This window comes from Mustela putorius, unplaced genomic scaffold (assembly GCF_011764305.1).
Source record: "Mustela putorius furo isolate JIRA1106 unplaced genomic scaffold, ASM1176430v1.1 tig00000743_pilon_pilon_pilon, whole genome shotgun sequence".
NCBI lineage: Eukaryota > Metazoa > Chordata > Mammalia > Carnivora > Mustelidae > Mustela > Mustela putorius.
The window spans coordinates 1765357-1781270 of record NW_025421464.1 but is presented as its reverse complement, the minus strand read 5'-3'; the positions used below and the strand labels follow the sequence as shown (position 1 = coordinate 1781270).

The window sequence follows — 15914 nt, the reverse complement described above, 5'->3', positions numbered from 1 at the left end:
GCCAGCCCCCCCCACCCCACGTGGCACCTGCTGCAGTGGGAGGCTGAACCCACCTGCAGGTACGGGACACAGGCAGGAGTGACAACCCTGGCCTTACCCTCCAGGCCTATATTCATGGAGTCAGGGGAGGTAGGGATGATCAGTGTCTTGGTCTGTGGTCAGGTCCAGGATTTCTCAAGAGGCAGGCAGTGCAGCAGTCAAGAGCGGGGGCTCTGGACCCATACTGTCTGGGTACCGGTCCTGGCTCTGCCAGTAACTAGCTGTACGTGCCTAAGCAAGTGGCTTAACCTCCCTGAAGCTTGATTTCCCCATCTGAGAAATGGACCTAACAGCCCATCTGTCGGGCAGGATCACCGTGAGCAGCCCCGGTGATCGTGACCACGAGGAGCCGGAGCGGGGCTGGTACCCAGCTGCCCTCAATGCATGCGACTGCTGTCACGGCCACTAGAACCCCTTCTCCCCAAGCAGGCCAACCAGCTGCCCCACTGAGGCCAGTCCCAATTCTGACTCAGTTGTCCTCATAGCCAGAAAGGCTGTGCCCTCTCCGGTCAGGCTTTCCCACCCTCTGGCTGACGTCTCCAGCAGATGGAGTCTGGGCCAGAGCCCGCTGTGGCCCGTGTGAAAGAGGGGAGAACAGCTCTCTCCCCAAGGACTCTGGGGGAGACCCTCCCCATCCCTGCAGGTCCGGCAAAGGTGCCACAGGCCTGCCCGAACCCCTGGCTCTACCTGGGGGCTCTGCCATCTTGCCGACACCTTGTTCTGCTGAGAAGCCGGGTGGGCTCGTGCGCAGGGCCTTGCCCTGGGAGACAAGAGTTCAAGCTCCAGCTTCTGCCTGGTTGAATAGCCTTCAAGTTCCTTCCCCTCTCTAAGCCTCAGTTTTCCCCCCTATAAAATAGGAATAACAGGGGCACCTGGGTGGTTCAGTGGATTAAAGCCTCTGCCTTCTGCTCAGGTCATGATCCCAGGGTCCTGGGATCGAGCTCCACATCGGGCTCTCTGCTCAGCAGGGAGCCTGCTTCCTCCTCTCTCTCTCTGCCTGCCTCTCTGCCTACTTGTGATCTCTGTCTGTCAAATAAATAAATAAAATCTTTAAAAAAATAGAAATAATAATAACGTCCACCTCATAAGCTGGCTGCTAGAGAAAAATGAGTTAATACCCACAAAGGCACTTAAAGGGAACCTTCTACCCGGTAAGCACCCTATGCATGTTGGAAGGTGCTGTGACAGATGAATAAACTGAGGCTCAAAGCGGGGAAGCCGTTTGCCCAGATCCTGGGTCCTTAGGCCACACTGGGAGCTACCATGCTGCACCCTGAAGTTCAGCTCCCCCCCGGAGCGTCCAGCCCCCAGCAGTGCTCAGGGGAACAGTGGTTTCCTCTGACCTCATCCAAGTCCACATGCACATAAGCGAAAGAAAGCCACATCCAACCTGTACATTTATTTACAAGGCACAAGCTGAGAGCAGGTGGGGGACGATGGCTTTCCCACTCCTCCGGGGCCTGCTGACCCCATGATTTGAGGCCATGAGTGACCCTGAGGATGAGGGCCCACTGTGGCTGGGCTGGGCCCGCCTGGCCCTCAGGCAAGCTCGGGGGTGGTCTCCTTGTCCCCCAGGCCTCCCCCCGCCCCCTCCGCCAGGCCTGGGCTGGGCGTCCTTCTCTCACACCGAGTTCCTGTGTGTTGGTGGTCGTCAGGAAGGTGGGCGGGGGGGCCGGCCGGGCCAGCTGGTGTGTGCTAGGCCTTATCTGTTGGGAGTGGGGAGGCGGGCGGGGGCATGGAGGTCCTCTTTCACAAAGCCTGCTCTGTCTCCCCTGGCAGCTGGGCCTCAGGAACTGGCCTTGCTGCCTTCCTGCCCCAGCAAGGGCCTCCCATCCACAACCGCAGAAGCCCCACATGCTGGGACCCCCAGTCTTCCCGTTCCAGCTAGGAGCAAGCCCAAGCCAGGGATGCCCCAGGTGAGGCCAAGCAGGAGTCACCAGGGCAGCAATTTCCAAAAGGGGGAGCCGGGGAGGGAACAAGGGCCTGTGGCATCTGGGCTGTGGCTGATGGGCCGGGAGCTCTGTCTGGGGAGGCATTAGCAGGATCGATTCAGGCCACATCTGAGGTGGCTCATGTCGGGGAAGCAGTCGCTGTGCGGGGTCATGGGGAGCCCCGAGCCTCCCAGCCTGGCGCAGCCTTGTCCTAGCCAGCCCACCCTGGGGATCTGGCACATCTGCTCTGGCCTTCTGGGCTGTGTGGCCTCAGCCCTGGCCGCTGTGCGGCTGCGTCCAGGCTTCAGCCGCTCCTGGGGCTCAGACCCCCAGAGCCATGAGTGCTCCTGAGCTGCTGATCTTCTTGAAGCGGTTCGCAGCACTGACAGCAATGAAGTTTTTCTGAGGAAGGAGGAAGAAGGATCCCCGTCAGCCTCGGGGCGCAGAAAAACTGGCGCAGCTGAGCGCCTCCTAAGCTCTCCTTCATTCTCCAAGGGCCAGATGCTGGGGAGGGTGCAGTGCCCAAAATGGCCACAGGAGGTGCTATGACACCATGGCTTCAGGACTCCTTCCTTCATTCCACAGGTAGGGCAGCCAGACCTGAGCACCTCTCTGCTCTAGATGCTCCAATGGGTCCTATTTCGCTCCAACTAAAACGCAAGCCCCTTGCCCTGGCCAACAAGTCCCTCCACCCCCTGCCTCCCATTCCTCTCTGACTTCATCTCCCTTCACCCCTTGCCCATCCCACTCCAGCCTTACTGGCCTCCTACTTTTTCGTCATATTTTGCCAACCATGCTTGTGCCTCAGGGCCTTTGCACAGGCTGTTGCCTCTTCCTGGAACACTCTCCCCCCAATACCAGCATGGCTCACTCCTCATCTCCTTCAGGTTTTTTGTTCACATGTTCTTTCTCAGTGGGCCCTTCCTGACCACCCTATTTAGAAGTGCAACCTCTCTCCTGGCACTCCTGACCATGCTTATTTCTTTCCAGAGCACTTCCTTAACCCTTTTCCATAACTCCCTACCCTCTATCCAAAGTAAGTCCACAAAGACTAAAATCCTTGTCTCTTTTGTACACTCCCAGTGCCTAGAAGGAATAGATGCTCAATAAATATTTGTAAAATGAAGGGAAAAGGCCAGTGATGGGGTCAGAGATCTTTTCCTGTGCCTGAGCCTCAAACGGACACCCCTCCCCAGGGTGGAGGGTCACCGATCCAGGACAGGAACCAGCCCAGGACAAAGAGAAAAGCCAACCCTGTTTTCCAGACAGGGGTAGGCCTGGTCCATAGGAACTGCCAATGCAGGGCTAGTGAGGCCTGGGATCTGCCAGGAGCTCTTCCTGCCAGCAGCCCCTCCCGCCACCCCACCCCATCCAGTGGTACCTTCCAGCGCCTCTTCATGAGGTATTTCTTAAGCAAGATCTGGGACTTAAGGCGTCGGTTACAGCGCTTGGCTTTCTCTGCCAGATTGTTGAGCCAGGGGTGGGCGAGGCACTGGGCAGCGCTCATCCGGGCCCTGTGGGAGGGGGCAGTGTGGTGAGGGCGGGCAGCATGCCTGGGAAGCACCAGAACGCAGAGGGCCCCGGCCTTCTTCCTGCCCTGCCAGCACACGCCTGCACAATCACACACACACACACACACACACACTGGAGTTGCACACATGAGGTCTGTGTCCTCAAGTGAGCCTCACCTCTGGTCCTTGACAATGAGGTTGGAGACAAAGTCTTTGGCCTCATCAGACACGGCCTCAAAGGTTTCCTCATCAAAGTACCAGTTGGCAGAGAGAACATTGTTTAGGGTCTCTGTGTCATCGTCTCCCAGGAAGGGGGAGAGGCCGCTCAGCCTGGAGAGGGAGGATGTCAGGAGGCAGGGAGGTGAGATTAGAGACACTGTGTCACCTCTGGGGCTTCAAGGGATGGAGGCAGATTCTAGGAGGCAGCACCATGTGCTGAAAAGACCCCCAGGCTCTTGAGTGGGACAGACCTGGGTTTGATTCTGGTTGGGTGACCTTAGGCAAGTCACTTCCCCTCTCTGAGCCTCACTCTTCTCATCTGTAAAATGGGCAGCTTCCCAGGGTTACAGTGAAGAAGAGGGATGAAAATGGTACAAAAATGTCTGCTGCTCCTCTGCCCCCAACCAGATCATCAAGGATCTGACTAGGACACTATGCCTTCAGGGACCTTCACTTCTCCCTCTACAAAATGGGTACAAAGTTCCCCTTTCCTGGCTCTCCCCAGCATGCCCTCTCCCAGCAAAACCCTGATTGAGGGAGCAGGGGCATGGAACCCACCTCACCAGGACCCCAAGTCCAATTTTGGTCTCGGCTGTCCCCCCCATGTGTCCCCACCACAGAGATGCCATATTCCCTCAGGACTCACAGCATATAGGTGATGACCCCCATACTCCACATGTCTGTCTTATCAGAGATTTGGTCATAATTCACCACCTCAGGTGACAGAAACTCTGGGGTCCCAAAATTCACCTTTAGCTTCTCATTGGGATTATACCTGAGGGCGAGAGCAAGAGCTCAGAGTGCAACCCCCAGCCCGTTCACCACACCCTCTGCACCTCCCCTGTCCCCCGCCCACCTCAGAGGCTTGCCCTGCCCTCCCCACCCACCGACAGGGTACCTCCGTGCCAGGCCAAAATCAATGATCTTCACCAAATGGCCCGTGGTGTTGACGCACAGGATGTTCTCTGGCTGAGGAGAAGGGGGTGGCCCAGATTGACCTCTGACCCAGCTCACTCTGCCTCCCCACCCAGGTCCACCCAAGTCCCAGGCTCTCTGGGCAGCCTGTCAGAGACCCCCAGACCTGCCTGCTCCAGGCACAGACGAGGACCCTGACGCCCTGAGAGGGTAGGAATCGTCCTCTCCTGGCTCCTTGTTCCTCCCGCTGGTGTCTAACTGAGTAAGGACTCAGTCCAGGCTCCTGGGAATCCAGGAGTCACAGGTCAGTTTGAGAATGACGTTCCTGAGAGGCCAGTCCCTTCCTGCTCTGGGCCTCCAGGTAACACAGGGACACAGGACTAATCTGATGTTGCAAGGCAGAAGCATTTTAAGTAGTTAACCATGGTTAAAAGGAGACTTTGCACAACAAGCCTGCCTTCCTAATCTTCAGCACCTCCCAAAACCCCAGAAACCCTAGCTACGTGGCCACACGGCACCTGGTGTATGTCGCTACTGTCCCCTGAGCCGGGTGCTGGGCCCCAGAAAGGTCCCTCTGGGGGAACGAGACAGACTCAGGCCTCCTTCTGGAGGACACAAGACTTCCTGAGGAGCCCTGGGAAGGGTCTTACGGCCATAGTTCACCCAACTTCCTTGACCATAAGACCTTTTTTGTTGAGAAATGTATTGCTATCCTGAAAAAACACATTTTAGAATAGAGGCTTAAGACAGCTTCTACCCAGGACGCTGTGTTTTAACTGGGGACCCTGCTCTGGTTTTCACAGGCCAATGGCAAGCTTCCAACACTGTGGGCAAATACCAGCTCCGTCTAGAATCTCTGGAGTCACCCTACACTTTCCTTTCCCTGTCTCCTACTCCCTCCCACATCAGCAAATCAGGTTGGCCCCATTTTCAGAACGTACCCATCGTCTGGCCACCTCCCTTCCCTCCGCCGTGGCCACTGGTGCCAGCCCCCACCGCCTCTGCCCTTGGTCATGACAACGGACTCCTAGATTCCCTGCCGTGAAGCTGTCCCATGGAAACCCCTCTCTTTACCCTCCTGGCTTCCTCATGTGTCCGTGGGGATGTTACCTGCACACCTGGCCCGTGGGCCGTCAGAAGGCGCATACGCCCCAAACAGCTCCGACCCGGAGCCAGCACAGAGCCGGCGTGGGCCAGCCCCGGGGCCTGCTTCCGCCCCAAGGTTCCAGCCCTTGCCCACTTCTTCAAGTTCACCTTGTCTGTCTCCCCATTCCTCTCACGGGCTTCTCATCACACTCATCGTGGTTTAAGAGGACCTATTGTAGGAATGCCTGTTTCTGCCACTGACCTGGAGGCTCCAGGGGACAGGGTGTGTCCTTCGTCATCCCTACAGTGACACCCGTGCCCAGCACAGCGTGCAGCCACAGAGGGGTGGCTGAGCACAGCAGAGGAGTGTGATACCCATTTATCAGAGGAATGAACCCAAGTACTAGCCAGGAGGCCAGTGGGTGGTAACCCCCCCTCAGTGTCCAGACTGCGGCTTCACCACTGGCCCGGCCACCGTCCTGGAGGCATGAGCCCCCCACACTGCCACTGCTCCCACCTACCCCATAGGGCGGCTGGCTGCCCACCCCAGGCAGCTGCCACCTTATGCGTAAGATGGACCGAATGTGTAAGGCCTTCGGGCTCTCCCTGACGGGCTCCATGCAAGGCACCGAGCAAGGTCAGAGGAGGGACAGAAATACTCTTTCATGGAACGATTTTCCTAGTGCCTAGCTCACGTAGGTTGCTGCTATATCACACGGCTTTGTTTTCCAGACTCCTCTTCTAGAACCTAAGTTCCTCAAGGGCAGGCATCTTCGTCTACTTTGCTCATTGCTGGGTCTCCAGCACCTCGAGCACTGCCTGCCGTGAAGTAGGCCCCCGACAGCTCCTTGCGGGACACAGGAACCAACGCTCAGAGCGCCTGGGAGGGGCCAGCCCCACTTAAGCAACCCTTAGCGAGCTGTAGGCGTGAGACGCCGGGCTTGGGGCTCCCAGGACAGAGGGCGTGTGCTCAGGACTCCGCTACAAGTCCCTGAGAGCTGGGACCAAGTCTTGTTTCCTCTCTGTTGGATCCCTGGCTCCTGGTACTTCGGGAAGTCTCAATATACCCTTTGGGATCTGCAGCTAGAAGGATAGAGGGAGGGAGAGGCCGGATGGGAGGGAGGCGGGACCACTCCTGAGCCCCCCCGGGAGGCCCCAGTACCTTGAGGTCCAGGTGCAGGACCCGCATCTTGTGCATGAAGAGAATGCCGTCGCAGATCTGCCTGACAAAGACCATGGTGTCCACCTCGGTCAGATGATAGTCCTCATCCACGATCCTTTCGAAGAGCTCGCCGCCCTCGATGCTGTGTGCACAGACCCCTCTGCAGGCTTGCTTCCGGGCTGGCTGGCACCCCCACCCGGCCCCCTGCCCCACGGCCAGCACTCACTACTCCATGAACAGGACTATCTCGTGCGACGTCTCGATGGCCGCGTACAACTGAATCAGGTTGCGGTGGTTTAGCTGGTTCATCACCTCGATCTCGAGCATCACCATTTCCTGGGCACCGGGGAAGCCAGGGCCACCAGCTGAGTGTCCCTGCTCCCTGCCCTGCCCCCTCTGTACCTCTGCCCTGGATCAGACCCGTCAGGCCCGGCCAGGACCCCCCCGCTGGGCGCCCTCCTTGCCGGCCTCTCTGTCTCCCATCTCTCCCCACCTGGAGCCCGTGTCCTTGTACCCTGGTCATTCTGGCCAGGACACTGTTCCTTGGCCAGTTCTTCCCTTCTCTTCCTGACTGGATACTGGGGTGCCCGAGGGCCAGTCCTCCACTCACTGCTCTCCCGACTGCACTCTCTCCCTGGGCTTTCTCCTCAAGTCCCAGGACGTGGCCGATCCCTGCGAAGGTGACTGATTCCCAAATACACATGTCCACCTCTGAGCACACCCTTGAACTGCAGGCACCCACAGCTCCCATGGCCTATTGGCCATTCCCCTCGGACGGCTAAGACACTTCCTGCATCTCTCAGGTCCACATGAAACCCTTGCCACGGCTTCCACCCCACCGCTGAGCTGTCCTCAGCTTGCCTGTTGGCAAGAGGGCCTGCCCCCTCGCCCAGGTGTGTAGGACCCCAAGCCAGGAGCCGTCCCAGATTCCTCCCATTCCCATATCCAGGCTTGGGAAATCCCTGTAGAGTTCAAATCCAGGAACTTCCCACCAGCTCCACCACCACTGTCTTCCTGACCTGAGCTGCCTTTATTTGTCATTTTGAGAAAGGGTGAATGCCAGCTGTCACAGTGGTAGCTTGAAGTCAGCCGTGGTAGGAATGTGGATACCAGGGGAATTGCCAAATGCTACAGATCGGGCCTCTCACCCCTGCCCATCCCCTTAGCGCCCAGCATCACATCACTGCACCAATTTTTCCATTTTGCCCATGATGCTGCTCCTTCATTCACATCTCACTTCCTCAGACAGGGCTGACCTCACCACCCTATCCTCGCGGCCCCCATCGGCCCCCATGCTCTCTGTACCCTCCCTGGCTCTATTCTGCTTCCTGGCACGGCTCAGGTCCTGACGTCACCCTTCCTGTGTGCGTCGTGCTGAGCTCTCTGCCCCCGTCTTGAGCGTGTCGGCCCCGGGCAGGCAGGGACTCCGACAATTCACTGCCCCTTCACGAGCCCCTAGGGCAGCAAACGGCCCAGAAAAAGTACTCACTAATTCATTCATCAAGAGCTGACTCCAGGGGCACCTGGGTCACCGCACCTTGAACAAGCACTGCCCTCGGCCTCCTCTGAACTAGGCCCAGGCCAAGTGTGGAGGCACAGCTCTAGACCAGGCCTGATTACCTGGGCACCCCCTGAGGGCAGAAACCATATTCACTTCATTTTGGGACACCTGCCCAACCCCTACACACTGTGCCCAGCGCAGGGCCTGCCTGGCCCAGAGCCTGTGCTCATCAGTGTTTTCTGGATTGAACCAAACAGAAGGCAGGAACGTCCTGAGCCTAGAAGGGGAATTTCCAAGGATAAGTTCACCAACTGAGGTGTCTTGTTTATGGGTGGGGGCTTCAGGTCCCTGTGACAGGGTTGTCCGTCTGTCCATCTGTCTATCTGAGTGACATCCTCAGAGCATCAAGGTTCACACACCAAGCCCCTGGTGCAGACATATGGGCAGAGGGAGGTAAGAGGTACCCACTCAAAGAACTCCCTCTCCTTCCCGTGTAACCCTACTGCCCCCCAGCCCCTACTACCTTGTCTTTGGGTGTCTGCTTCTTGATGACCTTGGCTGCCAACTTGAGGCCTGTGGCTTTCTCTGTGCAGGTACAGACTGCTCCAAACTTGCCACTGAGGAGAGAAGAGTTTGGGAGTGAGGGGGTTCCCAGGGGCCCAGGGCTGAAGTAGGGGGCCTGTAGTCTGCTCCTGTCTGGGTCCCCCTCTGTGAGCTGGGACACCTGCTCCGGTCTAAGTCAGGAGCTCTATGGCAGGAACAGTGGCTGAACCACACCAACCATGGCCACAGGACGGGTAGACTCATCCACAGGCAGGCCCCTGACAGCTCACAGCCTTGTAGTAAGCATGGGCCTTAGGGCTCTGGGTCCCAGGGGAAGGCACCTGGAGGGCTTTTTTGAAACACTTTGAGGGGATCTGGGTGGTGCATGAAACTGAAACAGATGGGAAAATGCTGTTGGTTTCCTACGGGAAATACTGAACGATGAGCGGTGCGTCTGTGTGAGAGACAGAGTCATGAGTGCGAATCATCCCGTGTGACAGCTTGCGTACAAGGGAGTAAGTAACCATGCAGAAGTAATTGTGTCCACGTAGATGGTGTCCAGTTGGGGTGTGTCTGGGCCTTGCACAAGAAAGAGGTGAGGCCCTGGGGCTTGACGCTGTCCTGCCTACACGCCAGGGGCTCGGGTCCCAGATCTCACCCGCCCAGAGCCTCCTTGGAGTTCAGGCTGAATTGACTGTTGACATTCCCGGGCCTCAGCTCCACGATGCGGTGGGGAAAGGGGGCTGGGGGAGGCGGACAGTCATCTGTGAAGAGAGAGCAGGGCCATCACAGTCAGTGCCAGGGGCAGGGGACGAGGCGCCCCAGCACCACCCCCTCCTGCCTGGCCGGGGGCCCATCCAGGGAAGTTCACCAAGTGATACCTGGGGGACAGCTGGCTCCAGGATAGGGGCTAGGGGGCCCAGTTTCCAGTTCCAGCTCTGCCACCAACACACAAAATGGCCTTGGACTCTGTCAGAGGGGGCTCAGCGTCTCCTGGCACAACAATGGGGACAGCTGATTGGACTTCTCAGACCCTCCCACATGATACATGTGAAGTCTCCATCCCAAGCTTTCTGCATTTCCATTAAAGAAAAAAAAAAAAGGAGGGGAGGGGGGCAGGATAATGGTGGAATGTGATGCCTGAATGATGGGGTAGGTGACAGGATCTGCCTACCATCCCCTCCAGTTACACCACAAGCTGGCCTGTTCTCTGGAATGGCTGCCCAACCTGGGCAAGGCCCAAGGGCGGGGGCGGGGGGGGGGGCAGGGGAGGAGACCGGGACCCGAGATGTTTGGTAGGGAGAGGCTGCCACCTAGCGGCAACCACGGGGAACAGCGGGCCCTGGCGGCTCGCAGGCTGAGTCATCGGGAATGGAAACCTCTTTATAAATAGCAAGAGGCAGCAGGGAAGCAGGGCTGGTGATAAATCTGACAGCCCTCGGAGGTTGTTCAGGTCCCGTCACCCCAAGGATGTGATTTCTGGAGGGGGCGGGGCAAAAGCCTCTGCTGCTGCCTGGGGGAGGAGGCAAGGCTCCTGGCTGCCGCCCAGCCGCCAGGCCCTCCCACCCTGTCTGGGTGGCACTGTGCCGCTGACCGGGCAGGCTGGCTGGGCTTCCAGGGCACCTCAGTCTGGAGGAGGGGGGTGTCAGGACACTCTGGGCTCTTCTGACCCCATCTCACCCCACCCCCAGCCCTGCCGCACCCCCACCCAGACCTTTTCCCTATGCACTTGCTCCCCAAGCTTTCTCATGCTTGGTGGCTCCTGCTGCCCGCTGGATAAATCACCAAACCACCCAGCCCCTTGTCTGATCACCAGTTAAGGCCACTCCACGGTCCTGCCTCATCTCACGTGCCCGGCTTCCTTTGTCACTGCTCCCATACAGGCACCTGTGCTCCTCAGCTCATGAACCTTCTATGGCTCGCCACCCACTCCAGGATGCCCTTTAACTACCAAAGCCTGGCCTTTGAGCCCTTCTACAGACTGACTTCAAATTCCACTGTCTAGAGAGTTAGTGCTCCTCCAAAACCTGTCTGATTTTTTTTTTTTTTCAAAACCCCTTTATAGGCAAAGTAGAAGTAAGTCAACAGTGAACTCTGAAGTGGGTCTATTTGGACAGGTTCAAATCCTGTCCTAGCTGTGGATTTGGGGAACTCACTCCATTTCTCTTTCCCTGAGCCTCCATTTCCCCATCTATCAAAAGGGACTAGGAACTTATACTTCTTAGAGTTGTGCATGGCTCAGAGCCAGCACAGTCCTCTAAACAGGGAGACATGGGGATACCTGGGGAGCCCCCTTCCCTCCCCAGCTCCCACCTGCCCCTGGCCTACCCAAAATCTGGAAGCAGTCCTCCTCCCTGGCTGTGAGACAGAGGGCCTGCCCCACCTCCGATTTCTCCGAGGGAACAGCCTGGAACTCGATCCCCCTCGAGGTGTCCCCTTGCACCTTAGCCTGGCCAGCCTGGCCTGGAGCCTTCTCTCCTGCTTCCTTCTGGCTGTCTGCCAGGACGTTCTTCCCTCCTTCTGCTACCTTGGCTGGCCCGGGATCCGTGGGGCCGGGGGTCACAGGCACCCCTTCAAAGATGAGCTCCGATGCATCACTCAGGGGCTTCTTAGCAGGCAGATCCTCAGGCCTAGAATGTGAGAACCCAGAGGTGATGCCTTCAATGACCACAGCATTGTTTCTGCTTCCGGGAAGCCTCTTCTGCAATCTGGAGCTGATACAACCACCCCCCAAACCCTGTCCCTACTGCCACCCCAAATGCACTTCATACGAAATCAAGGGATGTTAATAATAACATGCATGACATGGGGGGGTTTATGGGGGTAGGAGAAGAATAAATGAAACAAGATGGGATTGGGAGGGAGACAAACCATAAGTGACTCTTAATCTCACAAAACAAACTGAGGGTTGCTGGGGAGGGGGGTTGGGAGAGGGGGGTGGGGTTATGGACATTGGGGAGGGTATGTGCTATGGTGAGTGCTGTGAAGTGTGTAAGCCTGGCGATTCACAGACCTGTACCCTGGGGATAAAAATACATTATATGTTTATAAAAAATAAAAATTTTAAAATTTTAAAAAATACCAGGCATGTCTGTGGTCATTCTCTTGACAATCGATGCATTAATACATCATTAATATCTACTAATAGGATTGTTGTTTTGGTTAATCATGAGGTGGCTACAGTTAGATTATGGAGCTCTTGATTCATACAAACTGGGAATGCAACTGATTAATCAGTGATACCAATGTATTAATTGATATTAATACATAATTCAGCCTGATACAGGTCTAGTATCATGGTTTACAATATATCGCTAATATCACTCACATGATTAGCATTCAGGTACGTCTAACAGATTGCCTCATAAGACTGGTGCTATATTATGGTTAGGAAAGCATTAGTAATGTTCTATCAATCTGATGATTAGCCATGTTTCATATTATAGTAAGAAGAACGGAGATCTTTTCCTCCCGAAATCTCAGTCCTGCCCTAGGCTAGAACCAAGTTCAAAGTGTAAGGGAGACTTTCGCCTCCAGATGCTTCATGAAGAGATCTTCAAGGACCTCTCTGTTTTGACATTCCAGGTGTCTGTCAACTATCACCAAGTCCTGGTTTCTGCAGGGGCACAACGTAGGAGAGCCAATGCCCAGGACAGATGCTAAACATCAGAACTACCCAATCTAGCACAGAACACAGTGGCAATGAGGTCGAGACAGAGCAGCTAAATGCATCTGCTGCAGACAGAGCCTCAGACCCCTCCCCACCGCCCGACGGGAGACATTCACCTGGAGATGACGGCAGGGCAGCTGGGACTGTGCAGAAAAGCGGGCGAGCCCCTCCTGGCCCCTGCTTGGCCCTCCACTGCCTTCTTGTGTACCTTGGGCTCTCTGGGGCCCTCCTGCTTGGCATCGGGCTTCTCGACGCTGGCCTCGGCTGTCGCCGTCTGCTGGGGCAGGGCTGCTGGCTGCCCAGCACTGCCCTCCGCAGGCCCCGCACCCAGGTTGCCTTCTCCCTCGGGCCCCGGGCTGCTGCTTGAGGGTTGGCCCACCGCACCATCCTCTTTCTTTAGGGCAGCGGCTTTGTCGTCTTTCTTCGTGGTGGGTGGATCAGGCTCTTTCTTTGGATGTGGGGTCCCAGGTTCTTTCTTTGCATCTGGGGGGCCAGCTTCTCCCTTTGGGTCTGAGGTGCCAGTTTCTTTCTTTTCATCTGGGGGCCCAGGACCTTTCTTTGGATCGGGTGGGCCAGACTCTTTCTCTGTAGCCGGAGGTCCTTCACCTGCTGTACCTTTAGGTGTCTCGTCTGCAAAGGAAGTGGGATCCCAATCAGGATTCTCCCTCCTCCCCCAGCCAGGCTGACCAGAGACCAGCTCTGGGCCCAAGTCCCCACCTAGGCAGCAGCTTGTGAATGTTTATCCCACTGAGGCTCTGGGGCCATTCCACGGGTTCTAGAGATGGGCTGCTGAGGGTCTTGGACGCCCTCGTGGGAGGCTCCGGGTCCTCAAATGCACCTTGATGCCCCCCATCGCTTGCCCTAAGTGTGTGAGTGCCCTGCACAAGGCTCCTCATTTCCCCAGTCTCTCCGGGGAGGGCTTCATGTCGGCCCTCGACCCAGCCCAACTTTACCCAGAGATCGTCCTCATTTCTGGGTCCTTCGTGTGCCATACAAAAAGGCCTGGGGCACAGAACTCCCGCTGAGGAATGGGCCCGGCCCTGAGTCAAACACCCCTTCCCAGGCTCCTCCCTCTGCCTCCTGCCCCAGCTTGGCACCTGTTGGTGGGCTCTGGAGTCCCAGCTCCACTGCTCCGTTTTCTGTCGCCATGAGGTAGGGAGGCGTGTGCTGCTGCTTGTCTAACTCAGGTCTTTCTAGCTGCAGAAAGAAGAGTGAGGTGTGTCAGGCTGTCAGATTCTCTTCTTGTCTGGCTGAGCGGAGCCAGGGCCCAGCTGATTGAGGGGAGAGAGAGGTACCTGGAGCAGCGAGGGGCAACCTGGTGGCCGCCTGACTTGCAGCGGCTGCCCAGGAGCACTCCTGGGGCAGTTGTAAGGGATTGGGCTGGGTGGGCAGAGGCGGGGGCAGGGGTGCAGGCAGGGGAGGCGGGGACGGAGGAGAGGATCTCTTACACCAGGGGCCATGCAGCTCGGACTGCCACCACCTGTCACTCTTGGCCCCCGTTCAGAGGACACGGCATTCTTCCCACAGACTGATGGAGGGGGGAGAGTAGTGTTAGAACAAGCAGGGAGAGAAAAGGGAGGGGGCCACTGGGCCCCCGAGGGAGCAGCCTATCCCCAGGCCTCCCCCGGTATCACTGGCTTGGACGGGATCGGGCAGGGGGCCTGGCCCAAGAGGAGCTCCCCGGCAGGGCCAGAGGACAAGAGCATGCTTAGTCTGGACGCCGGCTCTGCCCACCTGCGCGCCATGACTCCTGGGGTTGCCCAGAAGCTGGTGAGAGCCACGCAGGCCCCAGGGATAATCCCTCTGACCCCACTGCCCAGCTCTGTGCCCGTGATCCCTGCTCTTGACCTCCGGACCTGCTTGGGGGCATCTTTGGGGAAGAAATTGTCCCAGGGGCACTTGCTCAACATATCCATGGACCTGAAAGCCTTTTCTTTTAAAAATGAATTTTTGTTGGGCTCCTGGGGAGACAGAGGCTGGCCTGCTTTGAAGGGGAGGGTGCTGGTGGAGAGTCTTTTCCGAGAATCCTCCACCATAGTGGGGACCTGGGGGCTACTCAAGCCCGAGGTGATCAAGCTGAGGTGGGATGGGGAGAGGTGTGAGCCAAAGAGCCTTCCATCCTGCAGGTGCTGCCAGCCCAGAGCCTGTCTCTGAGGGAGGCCTTGAGAACTGGCTGGGCTGAGTGCTCTGGAAACAGCTCTGCAGGGAGCGTCTGGGTTCAGGGCCTCCACGGGAACTCTACCTCTCACGTGGAGCCCACCACCCCTGCCCCCAGAGGGAGGGAGGCAGAAATGACCAGAGAAAGCAGCAAGTCTGAGCAAAGGAAAATTACGTAGCTGTGAACAAGACTGAGGATGCCGGGAGTGAAAGGATACAAGGCAACCTGCAAAAGGCGGGGTGGGGGGGGAGTAAGCCATGTGCAGAACAGCAAGTAGAATATGCTATTTCATTGGGCAAAAGGGGGTAGTAGGTACAATAATACATAAACTTGTACCTTACACACATAAGAATTTCTTTCGGATGATAAGCAAGAGACTGAGGAACGGGGGTGGGAGCGAGCTGTCACGGCACACCCTTTTCCTTTTTTTAAATTTGCACCATGAAGTATGTGAATGGAATACTGTTTGAAATGAATGAGGTTTTTTTTTTAAGTGAGCAAATGTTGAGCTTGTCGGTGTTAGAGGCTAGTAAAAATCAATGTTAGGGTCCCTTCCCCAATCTTTTTTTTTTTTTTTTTAAGATTTTATTTATTTATTTGACAGAGAGAGATCACAAGCAGATGGAGAGGCAAGCAGAGAGAGAGAGAGAAGCAGGCTACCTGCTGAGCAGAGAGCCCGATACGGGACTCGATCCCAGGACCCTGAGATCATGACCTGAGCCGGGGTCCCTTCCCCAATCTTGATGCCCTTCCTGGCCTTCCTCACCTCTGGTTCTCTCCTTCTGGGTCCAGGTGACAGTCTGCCTCTCCTGGGGAGCAAAAATACCAATGAATGCCAGTCTAGTATTTGCTCCAAGTGTTCTTAGGTAGATTCACTCATGTGAATTTCAGAACAACCCATTGAGGTAGGTTCTACTACAGATGGGGAGACTGAGGCACAGAGCAGTTCCGTAACTTATCCAAAGCCATATGGATTGTCAGGGACTGAACTAGGATCTGAATGAACCCCAGCTCTCCTAAGGGAAGGGAGCTCCCATTTGTTTTTTTTGTTTTTTTTTGGAGGCTCTGCTGTTAGCTCGACGCACTTTGTCTGAAAACTTCATCTTGATAATAACTCTGTGGGGAGCTTCCATCCTATTTCCTAGATGAAGACGGGGGATCAAGAGAGTAACGTGTGCA

The 15914-nt window shown here is 56.6% G+C and overlaps 1 protein-coding gene across 1 annotated transcript; it reads right to left on the bottom strand.

Annotated features, from left to right (window-relative positions):
• Positions 1-1418: 1418 nt before the first annotated feature.
• Positions 1419-14010, bottom strand: MYLK2 (myosin light chain kinase 2). The gene is made up of 13 exons (XM_004746675.3): positions 13873-14010; positions 13675-13774; positions 12694-13207; positions 11236-11537; positions 9566-9671; positions 8888-8981; positions 7090-7199; positions 6864-7005; positions 4599-4669; positions 4347-4475; positions 3659-3811; positions 3352-3484; positions 1419-2372 (listed from the first exon to the last, which is right to left on the bottom strand). Exons 2-13 carry the CDS (start codon positions 13724-13726, stop codon positions 2292-2294), a joined length of 1887 nt encoding a protein of 628 aa, XP_004746732.2. The 5' UTR covers positions 13727-13774; positions 13873-14010; the 3' UTR covers positions 1419-2291.
• Between the last annotated feature and the right edge of the window lie 1904 nt (positions 14011-15914).

Excerpts from the sequence above, each read along its gene's own strand:
- MYLK2 (XM_004746675.3), bottom strand. The coding sequence starts at position 13,726 with ATGGCGACAGAAAACGGAGCAGTGGAGCTGGGACTCCAGAGCCCACCA. Across the intron at positions 7,200-8,887 it reads AGCAGACACCCAAAGACAAG|GAAATGGTGATGCTCGAGAT; the intron begins GTAGTAGGGGCT and ends CCCGGTGCCCAG. Across the intron at positions 3,485-3,658 it reads CTCATTGTCAAGGACCAGAG|GGCCCGGATGAGCGCTGCCC; the intron begins GTGAGGCTCACT and ends CCCCTCCCACAG.